This window comes from Serinus canaria, chromosome 1A (assembly GCF_022539315.1).
Source record: "Serinus canaria isolate serCan28SL12 chromosome 1A, serCan2020, whole genome shotgun sequence".
Classification (NCBI taxonomy): domain Eukaryota; kingdom Metazoa; phylum Chordata; class Aves; order Passeriformes; family Fringillidae; genus Serinus; species Serinus canaria.
The window spans coordinates 32,230,203-32,245,034 of NC_066314.1; the positions used below are offsets into that span (position 1 = coordinate 32,230,203).

The 14,832-nt window shown below is 44.1% G+C and overlaps 1 protein-coding gene across 1 annotated transcript in view; it reads left to right on the forward strand.

Moving 5' to 3' along the window:
* Positions 1-6,542: 6,542 nt before the first annotated feature.
* The window catches only part of RASSF3 (Ras association domain family member 3), a 53,335-nt gene continuing 45,045 nt past the window's right edge, over positions 6,543-14,832 (forward strand). Inside the window, exon 1 of the mRNA XM_030238554.2 lies at positions 6,543-6,763. Within this exon, the coding sequence (XP_030094414.1) occupies positions 6,635-6,763 (129 nt within the window). The 5' untranslated portion in view covers positions 6,543-6,634. The remainder of the gene's footprint in view (positions 6,764-14,832) is intronic.

A 14,832-nucleotide genomic window follows, 5' to 3' on the forward strand; every position in this document is an offset into this window, starting at 1 on the left:
CTTATGTCTGACTATTCACATCAATGGGACCGTGTGAGTAAGGATGTTTATTTACCTGTTTATTGAGTTGGAGTTTCTGAGCTACATCTGGTTCCTGACAGACTTTGTCTGACATTGTTGGGGCTGGCTACAGCATAAGCTAAAAAGGCTATTGCTGCAGGGAATTGATTGCCAGATGGAACATGGCTCTCACCTTTCAATTCTCACTAGTACTGACATATCCCTTCTCCAGCCTTGGAAATGAGAGTGAAGGGCAGGGCAATTCTCACTTCAGTACATTTGCACTGCTCTCTTGAGCCCTCTGATTAAACATATTTCAGACATATAAATTTTTTTTTCATAATTTGAATTATAAAATCTACTTTTTCGGATCTTTGACAAGAAAGTACCTGTTTAAAAATGCGGTCTATAATCAAAAGGAGAGGAAGAAAGGAAAATTACTAACAAACCTATCTCTTTTGGAGAGCACTTCTGCCTAACTGGTATGCAAAAAAACTGATAGGAAAATGCACACCAGAACAGCAAAGGACTGCCTTATCAGCTTTATCAAGATCCTTTCAAAGGCAATGGGAGTCTTTCAGTTGGCCCCAGTGGGTCTTGGGGCAGGGCAGGATGTGCAGTATTTTCGAACTGCAGAAATAGTCCCTCGGGGAAGGTTGTACTTGTAGTCTTATCCTGGCCAACACTGAGTCATCTTGCTAAGCAGAACTGATGACATATCTGCTTGAGATAAAAAAGTATAGAATATTCTGGAAAGCTGTCAGACTCTAACACAAGGATGTTGGTAATTCCAAAACTGTTAGAAAGGTACAATTTTATCTTTATAGCTTTAGGTAGCAACAAGATAAAGAATCCTCCAAACTACGTGCATGTTTGAAATGATGAATAGCTCTATTGATTTCAGTTAAACTGTGCATTTAGGTAGGTGGCCATGTGTTTGCACCATCACAAGAAAGAAGACAAGCACAAATCTTCTTGTTCAGTCCACTTTATCTCCCCCTTCAAACTAATGTAGGTCTGACTGCTCTGAGCACAAAGCTTGGGATGGGAAAGGTGAACTTACTCTGATTTCTGTTATCATCAGACCAGTCCAAGTATGGCAGATTAAGAACAGAGATCTGGTGAGTGACAATGTGAAAGCATGTAAGAAAGTGATTGCACGGGTTATTTTTAATTTCCAGCTCTCCTGTTCTTTCTGAGGATTTTGGATGAAAAGTTGCACCAAAGGGGCTTAAGGTTTGGGCAGAATCAAGAATCTGAAGAGCCAGAAAAGGATTCCTGACAATGTGGTCTAAGGTCATGACTGCCATAACAAGTACCTGTTCCCATGGCATTTCTTCACCACAGGATGGGGAGAGGCTGTTTACCTGGCTCCTGTTTGTTTTCAGTCTGCACTCATGTGCCTGTGTGGCTGGAATGACCTTGTTTGAATTAACAAGTTGCTGGGGTATGAATCAAAGGATAATTGTCACTGCTGCCAGTGGTACTAAACAGACCTGAGCTATTAATTCAAGACAAATGGGAGAAATGAGTAAACAGAAAGTTTACTGGTATAAAAAAACTGCAGGCCCGAGTGGATGGTTTGTGTTGGTTGTATTTCAAATTTATTGCTTTCCTTTGATCATTTGAAATTACCACTGTTTTCAGCTGGAATGTAGAAAAAACTAAGCCAACACGATTAATTATTTTTTCAGATTTTAAAGGACAGTCTGTTACAAGCTGTCTTTCTTCCTCTGCAACTTTTTAGGACATGTTTTCTGTTATATGGGTATAATTTAAATAACTAACATAATGGAATAATTATATTTCCCAGTTAAATGTGTTACACAGAAGCCAAATCCAACATGCTATTTGGTAGGAACCCCTTTGGATTTCACTCTTAAGCATATCCAAAGATTTAGTATGTCCCATAGAGACTAATCATCAGTAAGACTACTGGGGTCAGGGACAGGGTTTGCAAAGACATATGAAGGCAGAAAATGAGAGGGGGAGAGAGACTCCCAGCACCCCAGAAATGACCAAAAGGGTTCCTGGAACAGCCAGGGGCTAGAAGCATCTGGCAAATTCATAGCAGCTAGAATGAAATACTGCTAGGGTTGTTAATGAGACTTCCTGAAAAGCACTGGTGAAACTGGAGGGATACTAAAGCAGACTTAGAAGGTGTAAGGAAGTTTAGTCCCTGTGATGACCTTTCCTTCACACAGCCCATGTCTGCTTCCCTTCACTGCTCCCACCCCATGGGAGGCTGCTGCCCACAGCTGTGGGGCCACCACAGGTCCTGCTTGCCAGAGCATGCAAGCACCCTTGAGGATTTCAGCCAGGGGAAACTGAAAAGGGGAGATAGAAAAGGAGGAATTCCTCTCTTGAGATCTCCACACTACTTTTTAAACTATAATAGAAATGTAGTAAATGCCACAGGACCCTGCGACCCATGCCATGCCTTACTTTTTCCTTTCCTGCTCCTTTGACCCAATGCCTTTTGATGCAGTCTGGCACAAGCCTGGAGAGAAGACCAAGGCTTGTGTGCAGAAGTGAGCATCTTGGTCCTGAGCCTCAAAGCAGAATTACTGGCCAAGTGAATGTTTTGCAGCTTTCCCATTTCAATGAGTCCTCCCAGTTTCTCTCAGAGGGCTGAGGGGATGTTTTTAGAAACATGTAAACATCATGCAGTTGGTAATGGAGTTAATGTAAACTCCATAGGATGTTTTATCAGTGGTCCCTTTGTTTAGTCTGGGAAGCACAAGAATGGGAGGAACAAAAAGAGTCCTCAAATACCCAAAAGGTTTCTCTAAAAAGCCAGCAATGGACTGTTCTACCTCTATTTCTTTTGTTAAGAAACAAATGGGCAGGGTTAAGGATTTAAAAAGAGATGTTAATAAAAGTTTTCTAACTCAATAAATAACATAAACACTGGAAGGGATGGCCTATAGTGGAGATGCTACAGCATCATACTGTGTTTTAGGAACAGTTTAGCTAAAGTACTGTTAGGGATGGTGTAAAGTACTTGGTTATTCTTCAGAGCAGGAGATGTATTGACTGAACTAATAATCCGTATAATCCTGTTCAACCACGCTTTCCTGAGGTATTTTGATTACTTAATAGAGTGATATTTTAATACAAATAAAGCATGAAGCTCCAGGACCTTGTGAAGCAATCCACCTCTATGCAATTTGATGTCTGGTTCTAGGGGGTTATTTCAGTTAGGGTAGTTCAAAGTCCTAATTCTTTCCTGATTCATAAAGCTATTTACACCTGTTTTGCCATTTAGGAAGTCAGGTTTCACTTCTTTGGAAGCTATACTTGATATTTCATTTCTCTCAGCTGACTCTCCAAAACCACTAAGTGATTTAAAACCGAATTTTATCCTAGAAAGGAACAGTCATTTAAATTATTTTTCCTCCTACACAACAAATCAGTGCATATCACACAGGTTATCTTCGTCCATGATTGCTTTTTATACATATTTTATTCATGAGATTCTTGCTTTGAAATAGAGCACCTATTCCTATTTTAGGTTGTGTTACTTGAGCCACCACTTTTAACTGGCTAGAGTTTAAAAATACTATGAAATTCTATCTATGTCATCAAGCTTTCATTTAAAAAAGTTAATTTTCTTTTTTTTCATGGGTGCATTTGTAGTACTACTTGCTACTTGAACTTAATGATTGATCTAAAAAAAGCATCTCCCTCTTCTCTTCTTGCTCACTGCCTGTGTGACCCTATGATAACTGATTGACAGCTTAATTTCTCATGGGATTGGGTTATTTTCGAGAAGGACTGATTGAGAGCCTCATAATGCTCTGTGTTCCAGATCTCACTCCTGTGTCATATTCCTTGTCTTTTAAGTTAATTTTTTTTTACCTAATTATTAATCCATAATTCTCCCCAAGAACATGTATGCTTTCAGAAAGCTTATTACTATCCTGACACATGGCTATTTTTGTTTTCATTATGAAGTGCTGTCTGTGTTTTCTTTGTTTACTATTTAAGAGACCTGTCAGAATAAACCAAAAATAGTGCAAGTATTGTAGTGTAGACGTTTCAGTGCAACACCTAACAAAGAGCCTTGAATGAATCTTACCTAGGTAAGATTAAAAAGTCAATTTGAGAATGTGGAAGAGTACTCATCAGGGAATAGGAACCTTAAAAATATGGGCAGAGAGTAGCCAGAGCATAGTGAAATCCACAGGGGTACCAATTGATATTTAAGTATAACACTTGAAAAAAACTTGGTTTTGGGTATGTTACTTTCTAGCACCAAACAAATCAACACTGAAAGGCATCACATCTGTTTGTACCTTGATGTGAATTGTTTGGCTCAGTGCCACGCCTGAAAAAAAATTAAAGTGAAAAATCTCTTGTCAAAATTAGTAGGCTTAAAAACTGAGCTACAGTGAAGGACTGAACTCATACTGGAAGATATATCACAGAAAACTTAGACATGTTTTCTTCATTGTTTTTTGCTGCAGCCAGAGAAAATAATAATGTGAATTTGGTGCTATCAATATAAATGACGCTTTACAGATGAGGTGAATGCCATGCCTTGCTGCTAGGGAATATATAAACTTGAGCCCAGGACTTGCAACTGATCTTGCACAGATGAACTTGAGCTCTGTTGCAGCAGCTTATTGTCTCAATGATCCTCTTTGCCAGCCTCAAGTTCCACCCACAGACTATCAGGTTTGAGACTGCAGCCAAGCAAACAAGCTATACACACAGTGCCTCTTGCTCCTGGGGGGTCCAACAAGTGTGCCAGCACATAATGTATAAAAATACCTTTGTAGTTTGAAAACACAAATGCCATTTTTAATCACACCTGAGCCACTTAAAATCCTTCACTTTAACTGTGATCATGGACAGGGGTGTTTTTCCCAAAAGTTTTGTGAACTGGAGTAACAGGGTCTTGGACAGGTTCAGAGGCATGCCCAGCAGATCTCTGGTGTGACTTCCTCTTGGCATGGGTCTGGGCTCAGCGAGCCGGGTAACACAAAGCTTGTTTGTCTAAGCAAGCATTTTAATATGTTTTAGTCGCATTCAAGTAACTTGGCATTCAACTTAAAGCTATCTTGCATACCACAGGGCTTTACAGTGCCAACAAGTAGGCTCAAGAGCTGACACATCTGCATCTAAGCTGTTAGACTCAATTATTTGTTTTTAAAAGCTATGATACCTTCTAATCTGCCAGATGCCAAACTCCATATGAAAATCTGGAAGAATCAGAATTGACGGGAAAGTAAGGATTTAAGACCTCCCAACTGACTGATCAGTTTTAGTTCTCAGTGTGAGTTGTTTTGCCAGTTTTGAGGTGACTTTATCAATATGTAAGGCATGCCTGGTCCAGGAAGAGCATCTACTGGCAGAAACAGACCCAGTCCCCGCTTGAGACAGGAGCAGCGCATAGCAGATGAGGAGTGTGTGCGGGACCAGCGAAATGGGGATCAGGTAGAGGGAAAGGAGATGTTAGCTAATGGTGTCCCAGATTACATCTGTATCTGAGTACTGAGACCACGGGAGCTGATATGTAAACGAGCAACTTCAAATATGTTGAATCTGAGGCTGTGCTGCTGCTGAAAGTTATTGCCTTTCTTATCCCCATGTCTCAGGGGTTTGCTCCGGCAGCAAGTGGCTGATGTGACTCACTTCCCCCCGTGGGACCAGCGCTGTGGCACAGGGGACAGCAGGGACACCGGGCTAAGGACGTGCAGGAAAGGCAAATCTGCTTTTACGGGCAGCTGCACAGCTTTAGGAAGCCGTACCTTAAACCCAGTATCCTGTCGGTGACAGTGACCAGCCCTAGATAAATTAAGGGAAGACGTGAGACTCTGAGGCAGGTAATTACGGAGTGATCTGGCCTTCAGGCATTGTCTGTCATTTCCCCCATTACTGATGAGTCTGATGTTTCCCCTGTGTCTTATCAGGACTTTTGTGCTTTAAATATGTTTTCCAGTTGCAGATCTGGATATTCTTGCTATCTGCACACATATCTAATCCCTGGTGAGTCTTCACAAGCCTCCCTCCTCGCTACATCCTGGGGCGATGAATTCCATTGACTTAATAGTCCGTGCGCTGGTGATGGTGCGCGGGGCGGTCCCGGCCGGGCACCGCGGCGGCTGCGGAACTGGAGGCTGTGACTGCTCAGCCGGAATTCATGGATTGCTGGAAGAACTGTAAGGGAAAAGATCTCCCCAGTACTTTGCCGTCGGTCATTTAAAAAATGACTATTCTTACAGTGCATAGAAGAGTGAAATTGAGTAATTATTAGGTAAAGGTTTGGAAAGTTCTCACTTCAGCAGGGCCCCCCTCAGCTGCCTCGCTGCTGTAATGAGCATGGAGGTGCGGAGGCGCCGGCACGGGACGGGGAGGGGGTCAGGAGGCGGCGGGGCGCGGGGCAGGGAAGGAGCCACCCGCGCCCCTCACCTGCTGCCCGGGCGGGCGGGGGCGGCGCTGCCCGGGAACTCGCGCGGCAGGAAGGGAGCGGAGCGAGGGCGGGAGCGGGGCCGCCGGAGCCGCGGCTCCTCCTCCCCGGACCCCGCGGGCTGGGCGAGGAGCGGCAGCGGCGGGGCCCCATGCGGCGGCCGGGACGGCGTTCTCCGCCGCCCGGCCCCAGCACTACCAGCAGCCCCCGCCGCCGCCGATGACCTGGACCAGCAGCATGAGCAGCGGGTACAGCAGCCTGGAGGAGGAAGAGTCCGAGGAGTTCTTCTTCACCGCGCGCACCTCCTTCTTCAGGAGGCCGCCGGGCAAGAGCCGCGCCGCCCCACAAGTGAGTGCCGAGCGCCGGGCAGGAGGGGCGGCTGCGCCGCGCGGGGCAGCTGCTGCCGGGCCGGGCCGGCTCCCTCCGGCTCGGCCTCCACGTGTCTGCCGCCCCCTCCCCCACGGGGAAGGACCCGCGGAGCCGCCCGGGCGGCGGGACGGAGCGCGGAGGAGGCGGCCGGGAAGGGCTTCCCTCGGCAGGCTTCCAGCGGGGCTCCCGTGAAACGGGGGTCTGGAGGGATCCCCGCCGGCGTGCCCCTCTCGGCAGCCGGGCTCAGGGACCCCCGCTGCCCCAGGCAGGGATGTGACCAGAAATCCCTGTTTGTGCGGTGAGTGACCGCGCTGTCGGCCCCGCTGCCGCCTCTGTCTGCTCGCTCTTTCGGAGCTCATTCCGAAGTGAATGACAGCCTCTTCAGCTGGTTTGTTGGCAGCGAAAGGCCCTCTGAAGTGTTTAAGTGGCTTGGTTTAAGGATTCAGGCTCAGGCAAGTGGGGCTTTGAGGTGAAGAACTAATTAAACACAAAGCAAAAACTCCGAACCAACCCGTTGTGTGGGCAGCGTTGAACTTCAGTGGAGGACCTGTCCGATCCCGAGCAGTCATTAAACCATATAGGGTAAACGTCACCCTTTTTTAGCTAAGCAGTCTGTTCCCCCATTTCTCTTTCCAAAGCACGGGATCTCATTGTAGAGATGGCTGTTGTCTTTGGAAACTATAGGCTAGCGAGCCTGTTTTGTTTATGCTACTTCTTCTTCATCTGCTCCCACCAGCATCAGTGCCTTCCTTCTGTTCAGTGTCTGCTTCTTTCTACAAACTCTTAGTAGTTTCCCCCGCTGCATTTCAGTGTTAGTATTACTGCTGCTGTGGGGACCTGGTTATAAACTTTATAACCAGGTTATAAACATAGCCAGCTGTTGAAAGCCTGGCTATGTCAGCTGCCCTCTGGTCCACCTGTGGCACTTGTCAAAAATCATCATTTGTTGCCCACGGCCATTCCGGTAGGCTGCGTTCTGCTGCAGAAAGCCAATCTTGGTTTCTGTTTCTCTGAGGTTATTTGTGATTTGCTTACACTGAAACCCTCTAGCTGCCCCTCAGGAAACTCCTGCTCTTGTTTGAGGAAGTGCAAGAGCTCTCTTGAACTTCAGTTTCCTTTCCAAAGTCTGGCAGGGAGCCTGGGCACACCCTCTTCCTACACCTGAGCTTGGGCACTTGGAGAAAATAGGCTGGGACCAGCTATGTATCAGGTCATGGCTGCTTCTTCAGGGTGCTTCTCTTGACACCTCTCCTCAGTGTTTATTTTTGTCCTATACATTTTGAGTTTCAGCCTCCCACTAACCTCAGGTGTTCTCTGGAAGCAGCCAAGTGCTGTGGAGTGTCCCTGAACTTCATCTGATAACAAATTTGGCCAGCACTGGCTGCCACCTGGCCCTTAGAGAGGCGGATCCTGGTGTGACAGTACTGTGGGAATAGATACCTAACTGCTGTCTGCCTCAGAGTAGTTACTGTATCGTGACATGTGAGAGGGTCCATGTCTTAATTCAGATCCTAAAGACATACACATCTTTCTAATGCTATTGTATGAGTTGTGTTGCTAAATATTAGCTGTATAAATAGTAAGTTGTGCAAATGTGTAAATTGTGTGTGGTGTTAACATTTCCAAGCAAGAGGGACTGGAAAAAAACCAAAAACTTCCCTCTCCCCCATAACTAAAATTTTATATTCTGCTCTAGCAATGCTTCCCAAGAGAATACTGCAGTGAGGTGTTGCAGGGTACATATTTAAGTGTGCATTTACTAGGCTGGAACAAATTCATCTATATTGCTGACTCTGCAGCATCAGAAATACTCAGCTAGTATTTCTAGTCCTAAAGTTACTACCAGTTGCTCTCATCTGGTGATTTATAGAGACAAGAAAAAAAACCCCTCCAAACAATGCTGAATGCAGATTTCAACAGTCATGTGGCCAGTAAGAGTGAGTTTCCCCTTCCAGCAATAACAGTCATAATAAGCCTCTTTGTAGGGATGAGGATGTTACTTTTGGTTTGTATTTGAGGTTTAGTTAAAAAATGCATACTATGTCCCCTTGAGCGAAAAGAGGGGAGCTGATAGTTATTGTTTCTGTGTCTTTCTCAACTACACAAATATTAAGTTCTCCAGTGTGGGTTTCTCTTCTTGCAGAAGACCTTTAAGTGCTGGCAGTTATGTTTATCCTTCTGTCTTAGCTCCCTCTGCCTCCTTTCTTGCAGGGAAGAAATGGTTTAGAGCATTTGGTTTGCAGCTGTGCCTGCAGAAAAACTGAGAAAAACTCAGTACTGGTGTTTAGCCTTGTTATATATGGAATTCCAAAGAGAAGAAAGAAAAAACAAAATTCACTTAGTTAAGTAGTGAATTTTTGTCTTCATCTAATTGGGAAAGGATGGGCTTAAATACATCAAATTCTGCAAATGAGACAGGATTAATAAATTGACTGCAGTTCTGGTATAAAAATTTTGTGATAGTACCTTTGGTCTTTGCTTAGGATCTGTAGAGTGATTAAAGATTTAGACAACTCTTCCCATTTCTATACCACTTCTAAAAGAAAATACAGCATAAAACCATTGCAGTATATAATAAGCAGTATGGTGTTTTAGGGTTCAGCAATAGTCCCCACGTTATTTCTTAAGTGAGAAATACTTCAGTCTGAGGGCACTGGGAATAAAAATGCATGTTGCCTTTTGCTGTCTTATTGCTCCTAGAAGTTTAGCTTTTTTAAGGTTTCTTATCAGCCATGTCTCTTGTAAAATTTGAGTGTCAGAGACTAGATTAAGCTCAGTGTGGCCCTGTTTAATGTTTGCAATGAGTAATTTAATAAATGAAAAAGGCAGAACTGCAAATATTTTTGTCCTGCCAGTCTGACTACTCAGGTGAGGTAAAGTTATCCATGTACGTAGGCTTTTGGAAGATCATACCAATGCTTCTGTATGATCAAGCCTTTGGAAATTGTCCATTCCCTGTAGAGAAAATACCAAAATAAGATGTTTGGCAAACTTTTGAAAACTGACCCCTTTCTCTCCCTGTTTCCTCCCACCCACCCCCATCCTTCAGGAAAATTGAAAGCAGTCATGTCTGCTGCTGCAAGCCCCACCATATGCTGGAGGGATGTGCATCTTCCTGTGTATGCTTTCTGCACTTTCCTTCCACATGCCAGTTCCCTGAATTATCCCACTTTGAGCAGGGTCGATGTAAATCCTTGCAATTGTTTCCTTTCTCAGGGGTCCCAATGGACAGTGGCCTTTCAAGCATTGTAGGTGGCTAGTTCCAAGCCATGCTGGGCTCACATTTTCTGTCTGGATGACTGCAAAAACCTGAGGACATCCCTGTACTTGGTTCTGCCTGCTCTATGTTTGAGGGCCCCCTCCACTGTAACTATAAGGGTTTGAAACATGAGAAGAGGCTGTAGGCAAGCTCTCTCTGCCCTTATGTGTGAGGATTCTGTGAGACAGGACTTCACTGTACTTTGGGAAATCTTGCTTTGGAAGCTGGCAGTGCTGTGATGTCGTGGATCCCAGCTACAAGAGGGCCATTCCTGCAGGTTCTGTTCAGCATCTGGATTGTGAATACTTTGCACACAAAATGTGAGATAGTTCTGGTTGATGTCTCGTGCAAAATGGCTTGGATATAGGAAGTTTGACACTTGGATGCTGCTTTGTTCTTTGGAATAAAAGCATAAAATGCTGCTGTGTGCTCTGTTTTTCTATCATTTCATACCGGGCTCTGTAAAAGTTTTTGCAAGAAGAATGCAATCTCTTCTGTTGGCAATTTCCAAAAATGCACGTGTTCCTTTTGCACCCAAGAATGTCCCCATTGCCTCACTGTCAACACTGGTCCTTCCCTGTCTGGGGTCTGATTTCTCCCCCTCTCTTCCCCTTACTGGTCTTGGTCTTTACAGCTTCCAGACCCGCTAAGTTCCTTCCCCTGCACCCTCACCCAGTGCACCCTGCCATGGCATTGGCTTTGTGGCTGTCTGTTCTGCATGTCAGTGGAATTTGCAACTGTGGTAATGGTGGTGGGAAAGGAAATTCATAGAAAAGCTGGAAATGGAAAGCAGACAGGTAAGAGCAGAGGAGGTGTAAAGGGAATGGCAAAAGGCAGAGGGTGACAGTCTCATCCCTATCTAGTCCTGACAAGGTAATTAGCTATCTCTCATTTCACTGTTGGAGAAGGAGGTTTGAAGGGAAAGGCGTAGCAATTTTTTTTTTTTTTAATGGGTGAGCTGGTGAAAATGGGAAGAAGTAGGACAAACTTCTGGGCACAGATGCCTTTTTTTAGGTTTTTTCCACATGAATTTGCTCGGTAGGTTGAGGCATGTAATTGAGAGGAAGAGAGATAATAAAAAAAAACCCCATTTGAATTGGGAAGAAAAGTTTTTAGTAGTAAAATGCAATTTGTAGCTGCTCAAGCCTAGTTAGGATGTCTTTGTGTTACCAGTGTCTGTTATTAATGTTTCATGTTGTTCGGCCATTGCGACTCTTCCTGGGTTTCCTTTTAGTAACATTCCCTAGGGAAAACGGCTCTCCTGACTACCAGAAAAAAATGAGGTTTCTAATTATAGGCTTGCTTTGGAGCCAAAAACTTTAGGTTTGTGTTTGACATGTAGTCGTGAAACTTATTTTAAAAAAGGCAACTAAAAATATCCAGTAATATTTTGTTCTTTTTTTTTTTTTAATCCATTTGGCAGTCAGTGAATATTATGGGATAAACATTGTCGCAACTGAAATACTTGAAAGTTAAGGGCTGAAGGAATGAGGAGGGTAGAGACTGTGTCTATTTTAAGCCCACATCACTGTGATGGTAAACTAGTGGTCCTTATTTTGTGTTTTTGTCCCACTCTTCTCTCGGAGAATTTGATGTGGCATGTGTGCGTCAGTAACTTGGAGGGGCTTGATGGCCATTTTGTGGTGAACTCTGAGTCCCCTGCTGGTGCCTGACAGCTGCTGGAGGTGAGATGAGAGTTATGCTCTGTGCAGAGGGTGCTGATTGCCGTACGCTGGTTTATCATCACAGCTGGTTCTTGGAATCTTCGGTTTAAATTTTGAGGACTTAACTATATGAAATAGTAACTACTAACACACACAAAAATTTAAGAAACAGGTTTAGGAGAGATGGATTAACATATTGTCCTAGTCAGAGTTCAAGTTACTAAAACATGTGATGGGTGCTGTTAGATTCAGCAATTTAAGGGTCACGAGTTCAGCACCAGCAGCAGGTAGTATTCAGACTAGATGAGTAACTCTTAACATTTCCACTGTTTTCTTTAGTCTATTATATTAATACTATATTAAGTGCATCTCAGGCAGTTACTTATCTATAAACTTCGGGAGCACAAACAATGTATTATTATCTTTTTTATTGACATTTATTTAAATACCACCAGAGAAACACTGATTATTTATTTTTCCTTTTGTTGGAGAAAAAAAGGCTTTGATTCTCTTACCAGAATCTTGGGGTACAGTAGCTAGGCTTCGCATTAGTTAGATCAGGAACACTTAATAACTGTGGGTATTTTGTGAACTCAGTGATGTAATTGAGTTGGGATAATTGTGAAGGTTTAATTGCAAAGCAGAAGGGCAGAGTGGTGGAGTTTTGCTGCAGTCAGAAAGTATTGGGCACCTATAACTTTATGGTCCAAAATGTTTAGACTTAGGCTTCTTCAGACACATGTCAACAGACATGCAGACACAAGGAGTTTTCTTTTAACTGAAGAGTCTGGTGAATCCAGGAAAGTGCTCTGCAGAGCAACAGAGCTCAAGGTTGTTTGAATACATTGAAGAGATTAAAAAAAAGACAATAAAAAGTTACTTAATGAGAAAATTTGATACCTTCTTTTCACTATCTGTTGTTTCAGCTGTAGATCAGTGTGTAAGAATAATATCAGAATGACCATTTTGGAAGAGGATCCTGCTGATTAACATCTAGCTATGGCAGTAGCAAAATTATGAAGAAAAACTGAAGTAGAAACTGGCGATACAGTTTGTCTCTTCTGTAAAAAGTCAGTGGCACCAGTGCTGAATTAACAGTTGTAAACACTACGTGGGCTGGGCACAAAGGGTCAAAGTGAATCATCACAGGCTGTCAGGTGGCCTCTCATGGAATACTGCGGGACTCCATCCTCAGCCAGAGCTTGTCCACATCCTTATTAATGACATGGATGCAGGACTGAAAGGAATACGAATTTGCTGATGACACTAAAGTGAGAGGAGCTGTTGAGACCCTCAAAGGCAGAGAGACATTGATTGGTTAGAGAGATGGGCAATCACCAGCTGTATGAAGTTTAACAAGGACAGGTGACATATTCTGCCCCTGGGATGGGGCAACCCTGGATGTGTGGACAGACTGGGGAATGAGAGGCTGGAAAGCAGCGCTGTGGAAAGGGACCTGGGGGTCCCTGGTCAAGGGAAAGTTGAATCTGAGCCAGCAGTGCCCTGTCAGCCAGGAGGGCCAGGAGTGTCCTGAGGTGCATCAGGCACAGCATGGCCAGCTGGGCAAGGCAGGGGATTGTCCTGCTCTGCTCTGCTGTGGGGCAGCCTCACCTTGAGTGCTGTGTGTGGTCTTGGGCAGTGTAAGGAAGATATTGCCCAAAACTGTGAGGAATGGGCACAGTGTAAAGAAGATGTGAAGCTATTGGAAAGTGTCCAAAGGGAGGCAATGAAGGTGTTGAAGGGTCTTGAGGGGAAGCTGTATGAGAAGTGCCTGAGGTCACTTGGTCTGTTCAACCTGGAGAGCAGGAGACTGAGGGGAGAGCTCATTGCCATCTGCAACTTCCTCGTGAGGGGAAATGGAGGGGCAGGTACTGATCTCTCCACTCTTGTAACAGTGACAGAACTCAAGGGTATGGCCTGAAAGTGTGTCGGGGGAGGCTCAGCTACGTATTTTACTGATAGGTAGCTCAGGCTACATATCAGTAAAAGGTTCTTTACCCAGAGGGTGATCAGGCTCCCCAGGGAAGTGGTCACAGCATCAGCCTGACAGAGTTCAAGAAACATTTGGACAAGGTTCTCATGCACATGGTGTGATTCTTGGGGTGCCCTATGTAGGGTCAAGAGTTGGACTGGTGATCCTTGTGGGTCCCTTTCAACTGAGGATATTCTGTAATTCTAAATAAACTGATTAACAGAGAGTTTTGGATTAAGTGCTTGGTATACAATGCAGCATTTTGCCTGTTACGCTATACTAGTGAGTCAAGACAGGCAATATAAGCTTCATGAAGAGAGACATGGGAGTGACAGGTCTCCTGTTCAGCTCTCCTCATGGATAGGCAGATAAGGCCAATGTGCAGGCAGCACATTGGGCCAGGCTATTCAGTATATCCTGCACTTCATTCTTAGGTAGAAGTAGTAGGGCTCTTAAAAATGCATGCTCACATTAAAAAAAAAAATTAGATGTTATATATATTTATATATACACAAATATATATATATTAAAAATATTTAGATTTTATATATACACACAAAATATTTAGAATTATGTATATAAATTTGACACACACACATATGGATTTGTGCTTTTTTGAGACCAGTGTTCAGGAAAGGTCATAAAACCAGCAGTCCCACAGATGGTAGAGGTGTGCCCTGATGGACTGAAGCTAGCCCAGCGTGCTGTCATGCCCCTAGTTTCAGTGCTGCTCTTACTTGACTACTGCATCATCAGGCTTTTGCATGGGTTCAGGTGCCAGTGCCAAAGCCTGCACGTTTCTGTAGACAGGTAAGAATTGACTTGGGTGAGTAATTGCCGCTTTCCTTTTGGTGTGCTTGCTGTTCTGTGAGGTTGATGAAGTACTGCAGACAGTTTTGAGGAGAGTGCTTCCTATGCAGACGTGTATTTGGCTATGCTAAGTAGCCACATGTGATTTATGTAGCAATTAAGAATGCTTTCTAGTTACTCATCTGTGTGTGTGCTGGAGAGGAATTTGTGTTCCTCTGTGTATGCAGAGGAATCTGTGCTGTGCTGAAAATAATAGTAAAAGCAGGAGTGGTTTGTCTGCCTCTGAGGATGCATCAAATGTTGATGTTGGGTATGTATGAGTACTTGGTGTGCTGGTTGCCAG